General features: G+C 42.0%; 2 protein-coding genes across 9 annotated transcripts in view; both read right to left on the reverse strand.

Annotated features, from left to right (window-relative positions):
• Positions 1-71: 71 nt before the first annotated feature.
• CBLL1 (Cbl proto-oncogene like 1) lies at positions 72-22123 on the reverse strand. 7 transcript variants are annotated; one of them, XM_027827997.3, is made up of 6 exons: positions 14806-22123; positions 8073-8240; positions 7595-7692; positions 7241-7324; positions 4273-4346; positions 72-1571 (listed from the first exon to the last, which is right to left on the reverse strand). In XM_027827997.3, exons 1-6 carry the CDS (start codon positions 14816-14818, stop codon positions 530-532), a joined length of 1479 nt encoding a protein of 492 aa, XP_027683798.2. In that variant the 5' UTR covers positions 14819-22123; the 3' UTR covers positions 72-529. The 7 variants fall into 7 exon arrangements, with proteins under 7 accessions (XP_027683798.2, XP_007065726.2, XP_037745056.1 ...); XM_007065664.4 differs by having other exon boundaries at positions 7595-7695; XM_037889128.2 differs by lacking the exon at positions 14806-22123 and adding an exon at positions 14337-14738 and having other exon boundaries at positions 7595-7695.
• The window catches only part of SLC26A4 (solute carrier family 26 member 4), a 30113-nt gene continuing 25378 nt past the window's right edge, over positions 17873-22607 (reverse strand). For both annotated transcript variants that reach the window (XM_043551496.1, XM_037889130.2), the window contains exons 20-21: positions 21972-22055; positions 17873-21140 (exon numbers count right to left, since the gene is read on the reverse strand). In XM_043551496.1, coding sequence (XP_043407431.1) covers positions 21117-21140; positions 21972-22055 — 108 coding nt within the window. In that variant the 3' untranslated portion in view covers positions 17873-21116. The remainder of the gene's footprint in view (positions 21141-21971; positions 22056-22607) is intronic.

A 22607-nucleotide genomic window follows, 5' to 3' on the forward strand; every position in this document is an offset into this window, starting at 1 on the left:
TATTAGTGTCAAAACATGAAATGTTTTTTCAGAAATTGTGTCTGTGCTCAAATTCACATAAAAACCCAGCATTTTTACAACCATATTTAAATTTAATTATTGTACACAGGTTAACAAAAAGGTATCACAAGTAAAACTAAACATTGGATTTAACAAAAACAATAGAGTGGTACAACGGGTGTTCAATTTTTCAGGAAATAATATTACAAATAACCATCTCTCAGAGAGTTTAACCTCACTAGGGACACAGTCTGTTAAAAATGTAGCTGTTATCTACTGAGCCACTTATCTTAGCACTACAGTATATTTGAAGTCAGAGTCCTAACGTCAAGGTATAAAAATCAATCAAGAGTCTAGTCCCCAGAGTGTGTTAGTCACAACCATTGTATTTCTTTGAAACGGGAAGGGGGAAAGGAGGGAAAAAAAAAAAAAAAAAAAAAAAGAGAGACCCCAAAAACAGATTCATTAAAAGGCTGCTGTATATAGTTTATCCTTCCCATAGCATACTCAGTTCAAATTATTGTTAATATCATTGGTAGTATGGTCTATATCTGGTTTGATCTGGGTGATGTGGTCCAGGAAGTGGGGCTTGAGAAGGTGGACCTTGCATTCTTGGGGGTGGAGGAGGCCCTCTTGGAGCGGGCCACATCCCCGGACTCATTCCCCCAGGCTGTGTAAAAGGAGGGCTGAGAGTTCCTTGATCTTCACTGAACTGCGGCAAAGAGTTAGGATTATAGTGATGGGGAGGGGGTGCATTTACATTTACAGGTGGGCCACCATGTTGAGGAGGGGGAGGTCCTGGAGGAGGGTGATTCATATATGGTGGCATTTGGGCAATTATGTGTCCAGGGGGAGGGGTTATTGGTGGTGGAGCAGAGGTCATCGGTGGTGGTGGAGCTTGGCTATAAACCATATGAGGAGTACCTGCTCCCTGGGGAGGATGTTGCATTGGATGGCTTATTGGTGGTGGTGGTGGCGGGGGTGGTGCATAATGTTGCTGTGGAGGCATAATATGGTGAGGATGGGATACCACTGGTTGACCCTGATATTCAGGATGATGATGAGCAGGTGCTGGGGCTGGTGGAGGTGGTTCTCGAGCACCTGAATTTGAATCATCCTGAATAGGGACAGTTATTAAATTGCTGTGTTTTCTCGTGGAAATACGAAACGTATCCTGACTGACTGAGCGAGGTGGTGGTGGAGCCATTGACATCTCTGCTGGGGGTGCACGAATGTCCTCATGTGGTTGGTTATAATGCTCGTGTTGCACATGCTGTAAAGGAGGTGGTGGCATCATGAGGTGCTGCTTTGGTGGAATATGGCTCATATGATGCTTATCAGGTGGCATTATGAAACGCTCAGGAATTTCAGCAGGAGGTGGGGCAATAGGAGGATGAACAGGTTCAAGTGGAGGACGGGTAACAGGTTTTCCAGCTCTCATATGACGATGGTTGATGTGAGCTTGTAAGTCTCTCTGAGACAAATATGTTCTCTTGCACCCTTGAACAATGCTACACATGAAGAGAGACCCTCGCACACATTGCTCAATTCGCTGCACGGGATCATTACAGCTAAATTAGAAAAAAAGATCAGTTTATTATCATCACCAACAGCTGTGAATCTAGAAATATTTAGGCTAAATGATCATTCCACAATTCTACATATTAGAAGTAACATATTTTAGTGCCAACGCAAGTCAAAAAGCTTGTATTTCCTTAATTCAAATTAAATTACAATATTTCAAAATTAGACAGACATTCTCCTATAGAACCACAGCTACAAAGTACATCAACATGTCCTGAGGAGACATTTAGAACTGACATCCCATAATCTGTATCATATTCTAAGATGTGTCAAAAAGCACAAAAGAGAAGGGGTTCTTGAGATGAGGGTATACAATTAGTACGTGAGCCTTAACTACTAGTGAACTGTCATTTGCGCTATTGCAAGTAATAACGGCAAGACTGAACACAAATATGTCAACTACTTAATATCTTCTATTTACCATTTAAACTAGGGCTGTCGATTAATCACAGTTAACTCATGTGATTAACTCAAAAAAATTAATAGCAATTAAAAATATTGTGACTAATTGCAGTTTTAATCGCACTGTTAAACAATAGAATACCAATTTAAAATTATTAAATATTTTTGGATGTTTTTCTACATTTTCAAATATATTGATTTCAGTTACAACAGTATACAAAGTTGACAGTACTCACTTTATATTATTTTTTATTACAAATATTAGCACTGTAAAAATGGCAAACAAAAGAAATACACTGGACCCTCACTAGAACGCGCGTCTATGTAGCGCGAATTCACATATAACGCGGTCGTGGCCATGGATCCCAAATTTAATTACTTTAATTGCAATTCATTTTAATGCGGTCCCCGTGTTAACACGGTACCACGAATGGATCCCAAAACCCGCGTTCTAGCGAGGGTCCGGCGTAGTATTTTTAAATTCACCTCATACAAGTACTGTAGTGCAATCTCTTTATCGTGTAAGTGCAACTTACAAATGTAGATTTTTTTTTTTACATAACTGCACTCAAAACCAAAACAATGTAAGACTTTAGAGCCTACAAGTCCACTCAGTCCTACTTCTTGTTCAGTCAACCACTAAGACAAACAATTTGTTTACATTTACGGGAGATAATGCTGCCCGCTTCTTATTTACAACGTGACCTGAAAGTGAGAACAGGCGTTCGCATTGCACTTTTGTAGCTGGCACTGCAAAGTGTTTAAATGCCAGTTATGCTAAATATTAATATGCCCCTTCATGCTTTGGCCACCATTCCAGAGGATATGCTTCCATGCTGATGACGCTTGTTAAAAAAATAATGCATTAATTAAATTTGTGACTGAACTCCTTGGGGGAAGAATTCTATGTCTCCTACTCTGTTTTACCCGCATTCTGCCATATATTTCATGTTATAGCAGTCTCGGATGATAACCCAGCACATGCTGTTCGTTTGAAGAACACTTTCACTGCAGATTTGACAAAACACAAAGAAGGTACCAATGTGAGATTTCTAAAGATAGCTACATCACTCGACCCAAGGTTTAAGAATCTGAAGAGCCTTCCAGAATCTGAGAGGTACTAGGTGTAGAGCATACTTTCAGAAGTTTTAAAAGAGCAACACTCCAATGCAGAAACCACAGAACCTAAACCACCAAAAAAGGAAGATCAACCTTCTGCTGGTGGCATCTGACTCCGAGGATGAAAATGAACTTGCTTTGGTCTACCCTACTCTGGATGGTTATCGAGCAGAACCCATTATCAGCATGGACGCATGTCTTCTGGAATGGTGGCTGAAGCATGAAGGGACATATGAATCTTAAAATTTATCTAGCACATAAATATCTTGTGGCCGGCTACAACAGTGCCATGTGAATGCTTGTTCTCACTTTCAGGTGATATTGTAAACAAGAAGCAGGCAGCATTATCTCCTGCAAATGTAAACAAATTTGTTTGTCTGAGCAATTGGCTGAACAAGAAGTAGGATTGAGTGGACTTGTAGGCTCTAAAAAGTTTTACTATTTAAAAAAAAAATGAAGTTATTTTTTGTACATAATTCTACCTTGGTAAGTTCAACTTTCATGATAAAGAGATTGCACTACAGTACTTGTATAAGGTGAACTGAAAAATACTATCTTTTCTTTTTTACAGTGCAAATACAGCGGACCCTCGCCAGAGCATGCATAGCTAGAGCACGGATTCCCATATAGCACAGTTGTGGTGGTGGATCCCAAACTTAAATATTTAAATTGGGATCCATGGTAAAGCGGTCCCCTCATTAACACGGTACCGCGCATAGATCCCGAACCCCGCGTTCTAGTGAGGGTCCAGTGTATTTGTAATTAAAAATAATAATATAAAGTGAGCACTGTACACTCTGTATTCTGGGTTGTAATTGAAATCAGTATTTTTGTGTTTTCTACTTTTTCAAATATATTTAAATAAATGGTATTCTATTTTTTTTTAAATCGTGTGATTAATCGCAATTATCTTTTTAATCGTTTAATTATTTTTTTTAACTGCTTGACAGCCCTAATTTAAACATCAACAGTTAAACTGAATCTCTCAATATCTGGATGACAATGTAGTGTCAACTACAACCCCTCTGGTACAGCAAAAGCATTCTTTGCTTCTTCCTACTGAGCTGTTTTTTCAACAAACAAAAATTAAGACATATGTGAGAATAAGCAGTTTAAATTATTCCAGTATATTCTCCCTTTTTAATAAGCAATCACTAGTGAACTTACCCTGGGCACATCTTGTCACCCTTCTTCTCATGTAATATAGCACAGTCATAGCAGAAAACATGCTTGCAAGGTATCTAGAGATACACAAACAATCGCTTCATTAAACCATTATGTGTAAACCAGTATGTCATTTATAGAATGTATTTTTGATAAATTAAATAAGTTTTGATACATTCCTCCCTCATGAACATGCTTTCTCAGTCTGTGTCTTCTTGAAAATAAAATTCTTACATTTAAGTTGTCTGTGAAATGCATGCTGGGAAATGGACAAGATACAGCTATATGTAACAAAGTATGCAGTACCTTTGATGGGACATTTTCAAAAATAGCTTGAAAAAGGTATATTCCATTAAAAAGAAAATGCAAAACGTATAGGCAAAACTTTTAAATAAAAGAATGCACCAAGAGCTCTTCCTATGGCAGCGAGGCAAGGCTGTTTATGGAAACTACAGCCGTATATTTCAGCTGTCCCTGCTACAGGGACTTAGTAACACCAGTACCGGTACTTCATGGTTTAGCAACTGGCATTCTAGGCTCCCCCTTGCTAATCACAGTTCTTTTAGCAGGACTCAGCGCTCTGCTTCTGCCAATCTTCCATGTAACTGTGCACACATTAACTTGGATGGAGCTTGCACTTCTCCAAATCAAGTTGAAAATTTCCATCCTGGCAGTTGGAATAGTTCAAGTTCTGTAACAGGTCAGCAAAGGCACAACTGAACAGGACACAGTGGCTTTAACGGCCAATGCCTAAGGTCCATGTCTCGCTAATTGGTACAGTTCTCCAACTAGACTGGTATTCACCCATGCTTTAAAATAAGGAAGAGACTACACAGCAGAGCTGGATTCATAGTGCAGCCTGTAAAGTTCTTAACTGACAGATCTGAGCCTTGGCATTAAAACTGAGACTTCATCTCTACTACAACTATAAATGACTCAAGGAATCAATTTACCACATTGTTCTTCCCAAACGAGTAAAAACATGGTTCCAAGATGTAGTGTAGGTGTGTTTTTAATGTCGCCACAGGCAAGTTAAAACTCTGGACAATCCACTTATATTACAAACCTCATTACAGAGACATAGGACCAGTCTGCAAAACAACTTTTAAATGGTCAACGGCCAAACTGGTGTAACAATTCCTCCTGACTTGGTCAGAACTGTTGTGTAGGCAAGACCTAATGAATCAAACTACATTCCTGAAATGCTTTTCAGCACACCACAGATGCTACAAGGAGCAGGTGAGTAAAAAAAAGATTACAACACAAATGTCTTCACGGTCTATAATAATTAAAAAAAAAATGCTCCCCTAAGCATCTTAATAATAAAGGTTGGTTGGCCAGCCTGAATTAGGACTATAAAGGTTAGTGACTCAAAATGCAATGCTAATTTTTAAAAAATTAAGCCAAAGTCAAATCCCTCAGCATATTTTAATTTTATTCTTTGCATTCTGTTATATCACTGCTTTAAAAGGAGCACAGAAATGAGTAACATCTAGTATTTACTAACTCAGTTAAAGTCGTCAAGTGATATACAATGCTTAGCTTAAAAAATAAAAAGAAAAGGAGTACTTGTGGCACCTTAGAGACTAACCAGTTTATTTGAGCATGAGCTTTCGTGAGCTACAGCTCACTTCATCGGATGCATCCGATGAAGTGAGCTGTAGCTCACGAAAGCTCATGCTCAAATAAACTGGTTAGTCTCTAAGGTGCCACAAGTACTCCTTTTCTTTTTACGAATACAGACTAACACGGCTGTTACTCTGAAACCTTAAAAAATAAGTTGCTTTAAGGCTAAATGGGCCTATTCATAGATATTTAGGTCAGAAGGGACCATTATGATCATCTAGTCTGACCTCCTGCACAACGCAGGCCACAGAATTTCACCCACCACTCCTACAAAAAAAAAAAAAAAAAAAAACCTCACACCTATATCTGTGCTATTGAAGTCCTCAAATCGTAGTTTAAAGACTTCAAGGAGCAGAGAATCCTCCAGCAAGTGACCCATGCCCCATCCTACAGAGGAAGGCGAAAAACCTCCAGGGCCTCTTCCAATCTGCCCTGGAGGAAAATTCCTTCCCGACCCCAAATATGGTGATCAGCTAAACCCTGAGCATATGGGCAAGATTCATCAGCCAGATACTACAGAAAATTCTTTCCTCGGTAACTCACCCCATCTAATAGCCCATCACAGGCCATTGGGCCTATTTACCATGAATATTTAATTACCAAAACCATGTTATCCCATCATACCATCTCCTCCATAAACTTATCGAGTTTAATCTTAAAGCCAGATAGATCTTTTGCCCCCACTGCTTCCCTTGGAAGGCTATTCCAAAACTTCACTCCTCTGATGGTTAAAAACCTTCGTCTAATTTCTAGTCTAAATTTCCTAGTGGCCAGTTTATATCCATTTGTTCTTGTGTCCACATTGGTACTGAGCTTAAATAATTATGCTTATTATGCCTATTATGCTTCCACTGAAGTCAATAGATATTTTTAAATGGACTACAATGGCAGCAGGATCAAGCACCATGTCAGCCACTCTTCCAAAGCGATTTTACCCCTTAACCAAGCAAGGAGACATCAGCAGAAGATATCTGCAACAAGAACAGCTTGGAGTTCTTGTACAATTAAGGCCTTGATTTTATACTGAGATGCATTGGTATATACCCTTTTGCTCATGCAGAGCCTCCTTGAAGTCAATGAGCTCTGCATGGGACAGGTATGCATCTGTGTGCATCTCAATGCAGGATCAGGGCCTAACTTTACAATAATTCTACTTAGTGGGAAGCTGTGACTCCTATTTAAAAAAAAAAAAAAAAAGTTAAGTAGCTGTTTTGCATGACGTTACACTTGCACTAGCTAATTACCCATATGCCAATGGAAGCACAGAGCACTTTTCCAAGAACAGGTACAGACTTCATGTTAGTTCACAGCAGGGTAGCTTTTCTATCAATACAGCTCTACTCACCATGCGCCCATACAATTTGATGGGCAATCCACACTTGTCACAGAAATGGACTGGCGTATCATCCTTTTCTCCCAGCAAGTTTATCTGTCAAAATAGCATTCATTAGGGCTCCTTATTTCATTAGGGTATTATCAATATGCTTGAAAGTTCATAAATATTTAATAAGGAACAGAGAACTACATACAATCTGAGAAACACAGCACAGAATATAGTTTCAGAAAGTCAAAAAGCAGTGGTAGCACTTATTTTTTATTTGATTTCTCTAAAGATAAGTAGGATGCTCTGCATTCTGAGAATATTAAGAATTAGCTTACGCCCTTAGTATCATCAGAACTATTGCATTAATGAGTGTACCTTAAAGTCCCAAAATATGTGTCCAGGGAATCTTCTTGGATTCCCAAACATGTCTGCTCCTTTGCACTCATACCGCTCCTCTTCATTATAATCAAATTCTTCTGGGGAGAATGGGAGGGGGGAAGAAAGAAAAAAACAATTTTTCTAATTGACCCAAGTTGCTATTAAAAACACATGCCATTCTACATTACAATCATCAAGAAATGCTACAGCATTTCCAATGTCTGCAGCCTGCTTAAATCTATTCTGCAAGGAAAAGTAACAGAAGTAGTGCTACACTCTGAAGACAGAGACCATTTATTTTTTTATACTGCAGAAGCACCTAGAGGCCTCTAACCTGTATTCTTATAAGTTTGGACAGCATCTAACATATTAGCTCTCCAATACTGAGTATGGCCCCCGAGCACCACTGCAATATAAATAATAATAAATTAATACCCTTTCCTTCTATAGCATTAAACTATTTAAATTAGTTTACCTTCATCACCAGCCTGTGCCTTTGAAGGCATCCTGTTCATAATTCTTGGAGCGCGTGGTGCAGGTTTGGTTTTGTTGGGCTGTTTGGAGATGAGCTTTATAGGGATTCGTCTGCGCACATCAAGACCACCCAACGATCCAGAACTATTAGTGCCTTGCAAATCATTGTCTATACAAGAGAAAAATATGTTTACTGTCATTTTCCAGTTATTTTATACATTAGTTTCTGAAAGGATTAGATATTAGCAGATACATTTTAAGGAAAACACTGATTTTATTAAAGCTAGTTTAAGACTTCATTTACTGTACCAGAATTTACTTGTTTGAAAAAAAAATAATCTATTGCTCACATGGTACCTTCAAACTGTCAGGTCATGCCAACAGTATTGGTCATAAATGAAATTATGCAGTAATATGACATTTATAATGAAATCAGTTTAGGAGTGAATCAGTCTCTCTCTCTTTCTCAAACTGTAACTTCTTTGTGGCAGACACTGTCTTTTTATTGTGTGTTTGTACAGCATCTTGCACAGAAGTACCCTAATTCATGATTAGGGCTCCTTGGAATAAACACTGTACAACTAATGAACAACAAGGATCTTCCCTCAGGAACGGTTTTGTATATGCTGTTTGCAAGGGAAACCAAAAAACAAACATATTCTGTTTATGATCTTGGGCAAAATAATGGAACAGCTGAGATGGGGCTCAATTAATAAAGAAGGGTACTATTATTAACGCAAATCAACAACCATTTCCAGAAATTAGATCTTATCAAACTAACTTGATATCTTTTATTTATGAGATTACAAGTTTGGTTAATAAAGGTAATAGTGTTGATGTAATATACTTAGACTTCTGTAAAGCATTTCACTTGGTATCACATGATATTTTGATTAAAATCTAGACCAATATAAAATTGGCATAGTAAATATTAAATGGATTAAAACTGATAGGCCTCAAAATGTAACTCTAAATGGGAAAATTGCCACTAAGCAAGTGTGTTTCTAGTAGGGTCCCACTGAGATCAGCTTTTGGCCCTATGCTATTTAACATTTTTATCAATGACCTGAAAGAAAATAAAATCATCTCTGATAAAGTTTGCAGATGACACAAAAATTGGGGGAATGGTAATCAATAAAGAGGGTAGGTCACTGATTCAGAGCGATCTGGATTGCTTGGTAAGCTGGGCACAAGCAAACAATGTGTGTTTTAATATGCTAAAGGTAAATGTATACACCTAGAAACAAAAAATGTAGGCCATACTTACAGAATGGGGAACTCTATCCTGGGAAGTAGTGACTGAAAAAGATTTGGAGGTTATAGTGGATAATCAGCTGAATGTGAGCTCCCAATGTGATGCTGTGGCCAAAAGAACTAATGTGATCCTGGGACGCATGAACAGGGGAATCTTGACTAGGAGGCTGTTTTACCTCAGTGTACTTGGTGCTGGTTAAACTGCTGCTGGAATACTGTGTCCATTTCTAGTGCTCACAATTCAAGAAGGATGTTGATAAAATGGAGAGGGTTCAGAGAACAGCCATGAGAACGATTAAAGGATTAGAAAACATGCCTTATAGTGACAGACACAGAGAACTCATCTATTTAGTACACGGGTTCTCAAACTGGGGGTCAGGACCCCTCAGGGGGTCACGAGATTACTACATGGGGGGAGTCACAAGCTGTCAGCCTCCACCCCAAACCCCACTTTGCCTCCAGCATTTATAATGGTATTAAATATACAAAAAAAAAAGTGTTTTTAATTTATAAGGGGCTAGCTATGTGAAAAGGGTCACTAGTACAAAAGTTTGAGAACCACTGATATAGTATAACAAAGAGAAGGTTATGGGGTGACTTGATTACAGTCTACATAGAAAAAATATTTAACAATGGGCTCTTCATTCTAGCAGGAATGATATAACACAATCCAATAGGCAGAAGATGAAGCTAGACTGACTGGTCGATCCCAGAAGAGCTCCGGCAGCACAGCAGGGCTGCCGCTAAGACAGGCTCCCTGATTGCCCAGGCCTCACGCTATGCCCAGAAGTGGCCAGTGCACCCCGCAGCGCCAGGGGGGAGGGGTCTCCCTCCATGTGCTGCTCCTCCCTGCAAGCACTGCTCCTGCAGCTCCCATTGGCCGGGAACGGGGACCTGTGGTCAATGGGAGCTGAGGGGGCAGTGCTTGCAGAGAGGGGCAGCACGCAGAGCCATGTGCTGTCCCCCTCTCCCATGGGCAGCAAGGGCGCGTAGGCCCCTTCTGGGAGCGGTGTGGGGCCAGGGCAGGCAGGGAGCCTGCCTTAGCAGCAGCCACACTACACCACTGCTGGAGGTAAGTGCTGCCTAGCAAGAAGCCACATCTCAACCCCCAGCCCTAAGCTCCCTCCCGGAGCCAGCACCCCGAACTCCCTCCTGCACCCTGAACCCCAGCCCTGACCCCCCCCTCCCAGAGCCAGCACCCTTTAACCCCTCCTCCATCCCAACACTCTGCCCCAGCCCAGAGCACCCTCTTGCACCCCAACTCCCTGCCCCAGGCTCAGCCCAGAGCCCCCTCCCACACTGCAAACCCCTCAGCCCCAGCCCAGAGCCCGCATCCCCTCCTGAACCGCAACTCCTTCCCCAGCCTGGTGACAGTGAGTGAGGGCGGGGGAGAATGAAGGACTGGGGGGGGGGGGGGGATGAGTGGGGTCAGGCCTTGGGGGAAGGGGCGGGGCAGATCCTAGGTTGCCCTTAAATTCAAAAAGTGATCTTGGGAATAAAAAGGTTGGAGACCACTGAGCTAGACAAATCCAGACTGGAAATAAGGCATACATTTTTGAGTGAGGGTAATTAACCATGGGAATAATTCACTACAGTCATGGTGTATTCTCCACCACTGACCATTTCTAAATGAAGATGGGATATTTTACTAAAAGATATGACCTAAGAATTATTTTGGGGAAGTTCTATGGCCTGGGCTATAAAGGAGGTCAGACTTGAGCATCAGAGTGATCCTTTTTGGCCTTGGAATCTATAACATCTTATTTAACACATCACTGGAACATCAGTGACCAAATATAGCAAACAGAGAATTACTAAGGCTTTACCGGCACATCTGATAACATATGTATGTAAAATCAAAGGCTAATCCCGCTACACACATAAGAATGGCCTTACTGGGTCAGACCAAAGGTCCATCTAGCCCAGTATCCTGTCTTCCGACAGTGGCCATTGCCAGGTGCCCCAGAGGGAATGAACAGAACAGGTAATCATGAAGTTTTCCATGCCATCGCCCATTCCTGCCTTCTGGCAAACAGAGGCTAGGGACATCATCCCTACCCACCCTGGCTAATAGCCATTGATGGACCTATCCTCCATGAACTTATTTAGTTCTTTTGTGAACCCTGTTATAATCTTGGCCTTCACTCTCTCTCTCACACACACACACACACACACACACAAACACACAAACCCCCCCCCCCCACCACCTTAAGAGCAGTTTTAATCTTAAATCTCCAGTGCAAGGGAGGCAAGAGACACCCTGACACATGCCAATTCCCAAGACAATGGGCAAGGACAATGTCTAGGCAATAAACAGGGCCCTCATTACATGAAAATATTATGCAATGGTATTACTGTAGCACCTATGAACCCTAGTGATGGATCTGAACCCCACTGTGCTAGGTGCTGTACAAACAAAGAAAAAGACAGCCCCTGCCCCAAGCAGTTTACAATCTAAGTATAATACCTAAGTATAAGACAAGAGAAAATATATGGAGGAGTACAAAGCAGTAATGAGACACACAGAGGCAGTTGGGACTGGTGCATCACACAGGCAATATATCAAGCTTGTGGATGTTCCTCATATTGGGAAATTTTGACTCCATTTATAATAAAACGTATGATGATGCTCACATGCATTCCTGGGCAGCCAACTTAAAGGAACACTGCAATTTCAGAGCAGAGGTCAACAGGGGGAACAATTCTGAATTGCATGCTGAGGCACTGCAAAAAAGCGGATAGCCCCTGTCTGCAGAACACTGATGTGTCTGCACACACGGAATATAGAGATCAGATATACGTTTTAGGCCGGGGTTCTCAAACTGGGGGTCAGGACTCCCCAGGGGAGTCATGAGGTTACTATGTGGGAGGCCGCAAGCTGTCAGCCTCCACCCCAAGCCCCGCTTTGCCTCCAGCATTTATAATGGTGTTAAATATATAAATACATGTTTTTAATTTATAGGGGGGGGTCACACTCAGAGGCTTGCTATGTGAAAGGGGTCACCAGTACAAAAGTTTGAGAACCACTGTTTTAGGCAATCCAGTCCATCTCATTGCCAGCGCAGATACCTACAATAGAAAGTTCCGTTCTGGTACTTCAAGATCAGAACCTTCTGAGAAAATTAACAAAGATGATTATATGGCTTGAGTGATTGAATGAGGTATTTTTCTGAGAGAAGGATAAAAGAATCAAGCAGGTATCAGTATGGCTAAATCAGGAGAAAAAGTAAGAACTCTTTAGAATGGTAGAGAATGTATTTATAATCAAGAGTAACGGGATGATACTGTAAGTTAAGTTCCCTCCATCTGAAAACCCATCTGGTGTGAGAAACACAGTATTCTAGATAAAAAGAGCATATGTACCCCCACTCTGTACCTGCACGTGCTTTTACACAGGAAACTCTTCTGGGCAACATAACTCTTCTGGTTATTTATTGGGCAATTTACCCCATGTGCACTAACTGTGCTAACTACACAAATAATATTGCACAGCAAAAATAACTATAGACCAAATATTAGAAAAACAACTTCCTAAGAGAGATTACTAGGGAAAAGGTGACAGCCCCAACACTTGGAGGATTTAAAACTAGACTGGATAAAACACTGAAAAAATTACAGTAAGGAAAAAACCTGTAGTGACTTCCAGGAAGTAGACTGATTGATCTAATAAGTCTTTTCTATCTCTTAAATTGTATGGGTCACATTCATCTGATGTAAATCCACACTGACTTCTGAAGTCAATGGAGTCACACCACAAATTAACACATCTCTATGAATGTCTGAGTCGCTTGTCACAGTTCTGACCCAAATAAAAACTACCAAAGCTCACTCAAATTCATGTAAGAGAAATCTTATGCTTATGAGTTTTTATAAATTTAAATTTTCAGTTGTGTTCTAACACATTTTAATTAATTGTCAGTTAGTGAATAGAATTGTAGCTTCTTATTTAGTCACTTGTTTCTGTTCGTGATGAATAAGGCTGTGAATCTTTCATGGAGGTCACGGATTCTGTGACTTTCCAGGACCTCCACGACTTCCGCAGCTGCAGCAGCTGACCCGCACTGGCCTCTAATCCAGCAGCCCCAGGCAACTGATCCCAGGTGCTGTGCCAGAGCAGCAATCCCAGAGGGGCAACGGTAGGGCCACCCTATGGCCTGGAGGGGTGGGCCCCCGCCACACACACACACCTTCCCCGGGAGCAGCAACATCAGCAGGGCCCTGGGCCGCCCCCCATCCCCAGAAGCAGCAGCATCTGTTGAAGCACCGCCCCTCCACCCCAGCAGGTAAGATTTAGTTAGCGATATTTTTAGTAAAAGTTACTGATAGGTCACTGGCGATGACTTTTTCATTATTGCCTGTGACTTGTCCATGACTTTTACTAAAAATACCCGTGACTAAATCGTAGCCTTAGTGATGAACTCTAGACTACATTCAAAGTAATCCCCAAACCCATGCTATATATACACAGCAGTAACAAAAGGTGTGCATCCAGGGACGATTTGCAGCAACCAGGTAAACAACAGTGTTCAATTCTGGTATTTCTATGCCAGAAACTTTGAGAACATCAACACAGCATACTGCAAGCAGAATAAGAAAATAAAGTTTTAAGCAATGCCACTATGATAAATCTCAAGTTTTATAAAAATCTCGGGATTTTTCTACCTAGACAAAACCTTGATTTTTAAATGCTCCTCTCAGGCCCACACAACCAGTAAAAGGCACGGAATATGCTGCCAAAGGAGCAGCATTAATACACTGCAGATTTGAACCTGCAACCTTTATGTTAGCCTGCAACCCCTACTGGTTTGCCTGCTTCTTAGGCCAATGGACGAGAACCAGCTACAAAAAGTGCAGCGCATTATACAAACAGTACATTCTTCTAGCGTAGCAGATACAGCCAGGTGTTTCCCGTCCTCGGCCACCTGCGAATCTGCCAACTACACACCAAGAACCAGAGTCCCTTGCTAAGTCAGTACAAGGTGGACCCATCCTTCAGCTCGAAATGACGAACCTCAGCCATTGCTCGGGCAGGGACGTCTGGGCGAACTCTGCTGTAGTGCCCCCGACCCCAGCGCATGGCGGAGGGGACCGCACACAGCCTACGGCTGCTCCCACTTCCCTGCTCCCCCGGGCGGACAGTCACAGCGGCCTTCCCCGTCCGCTCGGGGCCCCGCCGAAGGAAGCCAAAGGGGATCGGGGCCTGCTCCTCGGCAGGGACCGGAAGGGACCAGGGCCCGCTGTCAGGGTGCGGGCTGACGGGGGCGCGGGGGCTGCGAGGCCCGGCCGAGTCCCCTCCCCGCCACACTGTGGGCCGGCGGCGCTGGGGTCCAGGCCGCGCTAGGCCCCGGCCGCCAGGCCGCTCCCCGGGCCCGCTCCCAGTGGGGGTCTCCCCGCGGCCGGCTCCCCGGGCCGCTCCGCGCAGTGACCCGGGGCAGGCCCGCCCGGGTATAAATGCGGCTCCCTCCCTCTCCCCTCCTCACCATTGTGGTCCATGATTCGGCGCGGGGCACTGTGGGAGCGGAAGTCACCACGCCGGAAGCGCCTGGACAACGGAAGCGGAAGCGGTGCTGTCGATGCCGCGGGGGTTCTGGTCAAGGGAGAACCGCAGTGAGCCGCGCGTGCCCAGGGGCTGGAGGGCCTCGCTTCGGTGGGCAAAACGAATAGGCCCTATGCAAGCTACAGCTCCCAGGGTGCACTGCGCCGGGCCGGGGACTGTAGTTACCAGCATGCTTTGCGGGCGCCACCGGCCCGTTCCATGTCGGGACATTGACTCTTCATGGCCCTGTCGGGCCCAGGGCATGCCGGGAGCTGGAGTCCCCTCATGAATTGTCTCCGCTGCGGCCCGCGGTGCCGGAGGTGCTCTGTTCCCAGAGCCCGCGGAGCGTCTGAGAAGGGCCCCGCCCTGCGAGACTCGGCCGCCTGGGAGCTCATCAAACCCCAGCCCCGGGCGGGCGGGCGGAGGCGGCGGTGCCGCCAGGCTGGGTGCTTTGCAGTGGCCTTGGGGGGTGCGAGCCTTTCGGGGTCCCTCCAGTGGCTCTTTCGAGCGTTTGTCCGCAGCTACGTGCTCTAGACGCGGGCTCTGGGCTCTGACTGAGTGAGGAGCGGCTCCGGCAGCTGGTGCATTATGGAAAACACCAAAGGTTGCAGGCCTGGCAACGAGTGAGCAACATGCCCCCGGAGGCTCACAGGCAGCGCTTCCCCAGGCTCCACATCTGCTTTCCGAACCAAGCCCCGGCCTGAGGGGGCCTGTAGCTCTTCTCTGACCTCACTGTGGCTTGTCAGCCTCTTTCTGGTGTACACACAAAGATATTTCCTTTGCAGGAGTCACCTAAGGGAATGTCACCAGCTAGCCTAGCTATGTGGTGCATCTGCAGCCTAGAATTAGGGCTGTCAATTAATCACAGTTAACTCAGGCGATAACGCCAAAGAAATTAACTCAAAAATAATTGCGCTATTCAACAATAAGGGAATACCAATTAAAATTTATTATAATATTTTGTATGTTTTCTTTCTTTTCAAATGTTTTCAGTTACAACATCAAATACAAAGTGAGCACTGTACACTCTATTTTTTTTACAAATATTTTCACTGTAAAAAAGATAAACAAAAGATAGTATTTTTCAGTTTATCTCATACAAGTACTGTAGTGCAATCTGTTTATTGTGAAAGTGCAACTTACAAATGTAGAATTTTTTTTTTCCATATAACTAACTGTTTTATTTTTGAGTACAATGTAAAACTATACAGACCCTACAGGTCCACTCAGTCATACTTCTTGTTCATCCAATCACTGAGACAAGTAAGTTTGTTTACATGTACAGGAGATAATGCTGCTCGTTTATTTATGTCACCTGAAGGTGAGGACAGGTGCTAGCATGGCACTGTTGTAGGTATATATGTTCCAAGGTATATATGTGCCAGATATGCTAAGCATTTGTATGTCCATTCATGCTTCGACTTGTAGATTGCACTACTTTTTGTTTCTTTTTTACGGTGCAAATATTTGTAATTAAAAATAATATAAACTGAGTGTGCTACGCTTCGTATTTTTTGTTGTAATTGAAATCAATATTTATGAAAATATAGAAAAACATCCAAAAATATTTATAATACATTTAAATTGGTATTCTGTTATTGTTTAACAGTGCGATTAAAACTGTAATTAATTGCAACTATTTTTTAACCTCGTGATTAATCGCAGTTATTTTTTTTTAATTGTTTGACAGCCCTACTTAGAATTAATGGCTTTTTTTTGTTCTGCCACATTGCACTCATGTCTGAACTTGCTGTCTGGTCCTCACAACTTGGTGTCTTTCAGCATTTATACTTCCCATTTTTATCCCACCCGTATATGTGTGTTGGACTATTTTTCCTTGTATTGCATTGGCCTGGCTTTTTTTTCCAAATGTCTCACTTTGTTATTTTTCTTCCCACATTTCTTGTCCCTCTGGGCCCTCTTGTATTATTTATCTGATCCTAACTTATATTTGCAATGTCTACTTTGTATAGAAATTCAGTAGGATACAGTCATTTGTCCACGCTTTGCCGTTATGGGTAGTAGGCAGGATGTGGAGCTTTCAAAAACCCTCTGCAGCCATAACAGGAGGAATGAGTTCTTGCAAGTGCAGGGGAAGAGAAAGAAGGGAGTACTTAAATCTCTCCCAAGAGCCACGGGAAGCGGGTGAACTGCGCTCAGGGAGGCTAGCCCTGGCCCGATCCTTCTGCCTGGGGCCCTGCCCCCCATTCTCCCAACAGAGCCCAGAGGGCCCCCTCCCCCCCTGCCCAAGCACTTCCAGCTCCGGGTGCGTGGCACAGTCCCCAGTGACAGGCAGCACAAGCACCGGCTTCGGCCACCCGGAGTCCCTAGCTGCAGGTCAGTCCCCTGCTAGCCCTAGCCACGGGGTAAAAGCCACAGAGGCTAGCAGAAAGCAGGAGGAGGTCTGGGGGTGGGTGAGGTCATGCTGTTTGGGGAGACTCAGACTTCCCTGGCCTTTGATACCCACCGTCTGTGATGGGAATCCTGCCTGCAGCCAGGCCTTGGAGGAGTTTCAGTGTGTGGAGACATTTCCTGCACAAGATCGTTGAGAAATCACCATAAGGTCTACGGATGGTACTAAAGAGAGTGGCCACAACTGCAGAGCCACAAATCCACAGCAGCTGTTTTGCAGCTTTTAGGGGGCTCATGCCTGTTGCTGTTTCCAGTCACCTGCTCACGAGCTGCCTGTGTTTTGATCTATCTAGGGGGCAAATTTTGCCCTCTGTTACACAGGTGGCCAGTGTGTCACCCTGGAATAATAGATGGAAATTCTAGGACGTAAAGGATGTTATAACTGTAGGAGAAACTTAGCTTCTCACATAAGTGTATTGTAAATTCAACTAAGGTCAAAATAGTAACAATTCCTACGAAATTTAGTTCAGTGGGAGTCTTTCCAGTGACTACAGCCAAATCCAATCTCCATTGAAGACCCTGTAATGAGAGAAGCTGGTGTGAAAGTGATAAATTTTCTGAGAACGTTAAAAAGATAAAATCTGGGGGGAAAATAAGAATCCTATTTCCACATTGTGCATTTATTTCTTCCAGACAACATCTGACAAGAAGTAACGAGAGCAATACAGAGAAAAATAAATGCAACACTAAGGGGGTGGTTTTGAGTATGTGCAATTTTTATTTCTTAGGTCACTGACAACATTCCTTAAAATACAGCGCCTTTTCTAGACGGTAAAAAGATTAATAAAATATCTATCTCTTTTCAAGGTAAACCTTTGACATACAGAGATCTAACAGTATTAATAGTCACAAAATGCTTAGAAAAATGCCATTCCTGTATTATGCTTGAAAAACAAGTATATCCAGCTGTGCTTTTGAGGGGCTTATGCATGAGTGCAAAGTTCTGCAGGGTTTTAGCCATATTGTAAAATACATTACTTTGGTATCCTTCATATAAAAACAAGTATGGCTCCCCTTGCATCCCACCCCACCCCCCATTGAACAGAGGTATTTGAAATTTTCTTCATAGAGCTTGGATGGGTGTATTAAATTAAGAATGTAAGGGAAACCCATGAGAACATTCTTATCTGGATAACTGTAAATATATGTACTAGTAAACTCAAAACAAATATAAACATGACTCAGATAATAAGTGTATATGCATCCCATGAGTGTGAATAATTGTCCTATACCCCCATTCTGCATTAATTCATCCTGGTTAAAAAATCATATTTTAAAAGGAAAATGTATTTTTAAAATCCTTGTATTTTATTATTACTCTTCTTAAATGCTAGGCAGCAAGAATGTGAGAGAGAGCCAAACCAAAATGCTGGATCCAAAGCCATTTACATTTGAGGAAAGTTTGGATCAGGATTCAAACTTCATAGTGAAGGCCCATCTCTAGCAAGAAAAATATGTTCTAACAGTACCACTCTATTATTACCACTCTATTATTTTGTGATATTCCTTACTATATGTTCCTCAGAAAAATAAAAGCCCAAGTGGCTTCTAACAATTTTCAAGTTAACCAAAATATTCAGTATTGTGTAAGTGATTACAGTTTCTTTTATATAAAGGTATATCAAATGGACAACAGTTGATCAGAAGTAATGTTTCTGAGGGAAATTGGCCTGATCCTTCATTGTTGCACACACACAGCACTTCCATTGACATCAGTGGATGTCAGTTCTGCCACCATTTTCGGATCAACATACATAAGAATAGCAGAGTCAAGCTCTGAGCAAGTTTGTGAATTTAGAGATCAGTCCTACAAGGTGCGGAGCACTTTAGTCTGACCCAATGAAGCACTAAACTCTTGAATAGTCCAATTGACTCTGCTCATGCTTAAATTAAGTATGTGCTTGTGTTTTGCTGGATTGGATGAGAATGCTCAACACCTTGCAGGATTGAGCCCTTTGTACTTTTGAAAGTAGTAGCCTATTTGACTGCCCTGAAAACCCCTTATTTATCCATAGGTTAAGTACAGCATCACACTATTATGCCAGTGTTTCAGCTCTGCCAGAAAAAGGGCCACCTCTGGGTAAAGGCCCAGTCCAACTGTCGGTGAAGTCACTGGGGATCTATCAACTGACTTTAATGGAGGTTCAATGAGGTTCTTAGAGATATAATCTCTTAGTGCTTGGCTTCCCATCTGAGACTGCCAATTAATGCCAGTTGTGATGGTGGTAATATTCTGTGTGCAATGCGTGTGTGGTTGGTCCCAGTGGAAATTTTGTCTGATACAGTGAAATAAAATTTGTAATTAAAGTAATTTTAAATATAGAATCATAGAATATCAGGGTTGGAAGGGACCTCAGGAGGTCATCTAGTCCAACCCCCTGCTCAAAGCAGGAAATATGAGAAGATACTAAAATGATCACAAAGTTTAGACCATAAATGTGATGTAATCTAGAAACCTATGTTTTGTAAGGACTACGTATGGTTTTTATTGCATGTTTTTTCAACATTGTATATTGGTAGTTGCCACAAGGAATTTCAGTTTTAAAAACTAATCTATTTACAATTTTTAATGTAACAATTTGTGTAATTCTTCATCTAAACATATATTCATTACATGGGAACAATCATTTCTTACATAGCCAATATAAAGCCTTAAAAACAGAAGTTAAAATGTTTTCTTGTAATCCTAAATTTTGTGTAAATTATTGCACTGGGGATTGTAGCATAACTTTTAAAAGTCCACATTTTTTAGAAGAATAGAAGCAGTTTGTAGAGTATTAAAAGAATGAAACAGTTTATGCAGCTAATTCTTCATTAAACCAATGATACTGTTACATCCCATTTCAAAAACCAAACTAGATATTAAATCAGATCTTTACTCCAGTTTTATAGCAGCCTATTCCACAAATTCCATGAACTTCAATGGGACTATTTGTAGAGTAAGGGAGTGTTCAATCTATCCATGTTTAATTTCAGTAATGATTATTAACCAGGAGTGCATGAGTTACTAAAAATAGCACTAATGAACCAAGACTCTTAAGTAATAATCCTTCTTATTGAGCCTTATCCATGTATATGATTAACATTTTATAGCAATATAGTAAACAATTTTGAGTGAATAAATTTCATCTGTACTCCATTTCTGTTATATAAGGGATTTTTTATATTGAGACTGTAATGCTGCAACAAACCCAGGAATTATTTTGAATGACTAATAGATAGATAGATTTTAAAGACGTGTGTTGTTGAATGCAGCAGTGTTAACGTCCTGGGAAACTAATTAAATGGGATTGCAGATCCTTTTGCAGGTCAGGGCCTAGGGCTACTATTGCCTATTGTTTCTCTTTTGTGAGGAATTTATTATTTGTATTACAGTAGCACCTTGAGGCCTACCATCAGGGTTGGAGCTCCATTGTGCTAGGCACAATACAAACACATAAGAGACGGTTCCTGCCCTCAAGAAGAGTTTACAATCTCCTCAATCCCTGGGACTGGGTTACCATAAAGTAGCTATTTTTTCCTATATGCATTGATTATATGGGTTGTATACACAGACCGACAAACCCTAAAGCTGGTTGCAATTTCTGTAATAGTTCTGATGATCTGCCTCCCATATCTTGCCAACATTGATTCTATGAACAAATTTTTCTGATCAGACTTGACTATTTTAAGGATTACATGTCAACAGACAAAACTTGGAGATTTATAGAGCTCTGTAGAGTTCAGACAAAGAAATTAGTGTTTTCTTCAAGTGCAAAGACAAGTCCCAGTGCAGAAAATGCTTATATAGTATTGGTGCCTGAATATTGCCAGGGAGTCCAAGATATCCATAATAGTTTTCCTTCATGAAGCGAGTCTGCGCATGGCCTAATGAAATAAGTTTTAAAAGATGGGGAATTGTGAGAGGGTAATAGGTGATTAGTTCTGTGTACACACCATATTAAAAAAACAACAACAACTTTTGCATATATATTACTATATAACCAAGGGGTTCAGTCCTGGCTGACTGAGTCTGCCAGGAAATAATTTTAAAAGGCTGTAACCTGAAGCCATCTCTCTGGTTGGCGGCTTCATCACAGAAGTCAATCAGGGAGATGAAGTGAGCTTTGAGACCTGGAAATTACCACCTACACCCAGTAAACACTGGCTATCAAGCAGCAGGTTGAACCCTCACGAAACAGTCAGTCTTGAGTCGGGCTGTTTCTTTTTCGGTCACTGAGGTAACTTGAAAACGTTAGGGGTAAATTATGGCTTTTAGAACTGGCTGGTGCTTGGTGGATGGGAAGAGCAGTTTCAGGTAAAAGCATTAAGCCTTTGTAGGGTAGAAGCAGGCATAAAACCTTGAGGGTGCTGGAGGTAGGAATGTGGAATACATGTGGCACCTGCTAAATCTTCGAAAAAGATTCACTGTGACTTCCCTCACTAGCATTGACTGTTAGGTGCATAGGGAGGGCAGACTTTTGGCATCCCTCAACCGACTCTTTGGGTGTGCCACAGTCAGTATTTTCCCTGGATCAGCCAGTCAGCTGCCAAAGTCTGTAGAGCTCACAAGGCTGTGGTGTTTTGGGTTTTTTTATATTTTTTTTATTTTTTCTTGGTTGGCCCCATATATCAGCACCACTCATACTGCTATAGTTCCGATAGAACAGCATATATCATAGACACATGCTTTATTTAACTAAAAGGATAGCTCCATACCTCCTCCTGAACATCAAGTTCATCATCAAGATTTCCTGTTTCTGTAAAATCTATTGGTTCCTTAGATTCCTGCATCAGTGAAATCTTAACAGAGAAGGTTAACAAGTATTGTGAACAAAATGAATGTTGCAACCATACCAATAAAGTTACTCGTAATTAACAAAATTATTCTTTTAGCTGTTGGGGTAGAGGCTTGTTATTTTGATGCTGAAGGCCCTTGGTTGTAATCCTGATGATGACTCACTGTCTATATATATGCAGCCATAGGTTAGTTAAAATGGTATGAAGTCTTTTTTAAATACTGCAGAGTAACTCCTCCAGAGTCTGATATGACAAGCAAAAATGACCAAAAATTCAGGGCCCCATACTGCTGTATTTGTTAGGAGAGTCACAAAATTTGAAGGCCCCTGGTGGAGTGTATGGCCAATCAAGGCTGCATATTTAAGATGGATGTAGGCAGAGCCGGTGCTAGGCATAAGCGGACTAAGCAATTGCTTAGGGCCCTGAGCAGCTCAAAGGGGGGGCCCCCTATTAATTATTAGTGTGTTTAGGGGGGCCCAAAATATTCCTTCTTAGAGCCCCCAATGGGCTGGCACTGGATGGAGGTAGAGTTAGAACTTTAGGGCTTCCTTGTAA

The sequence above is a fragment of the Chelonia mydas genome, chromosome 1, assembly GCF_015237465.2.
Source record: "Chelonia mydas isolate rCheMyd1 chromosome 1, rCheMyd1.pri.v2, whole genome shotgun sequence".
In the NCBI taxonomy this organism is placed as follows: domain Eukaryota; kingdom Metazoa; phylum Chordata; order Testudines; family Cheloniidae; genus Chelonia; species Chelonia mydas.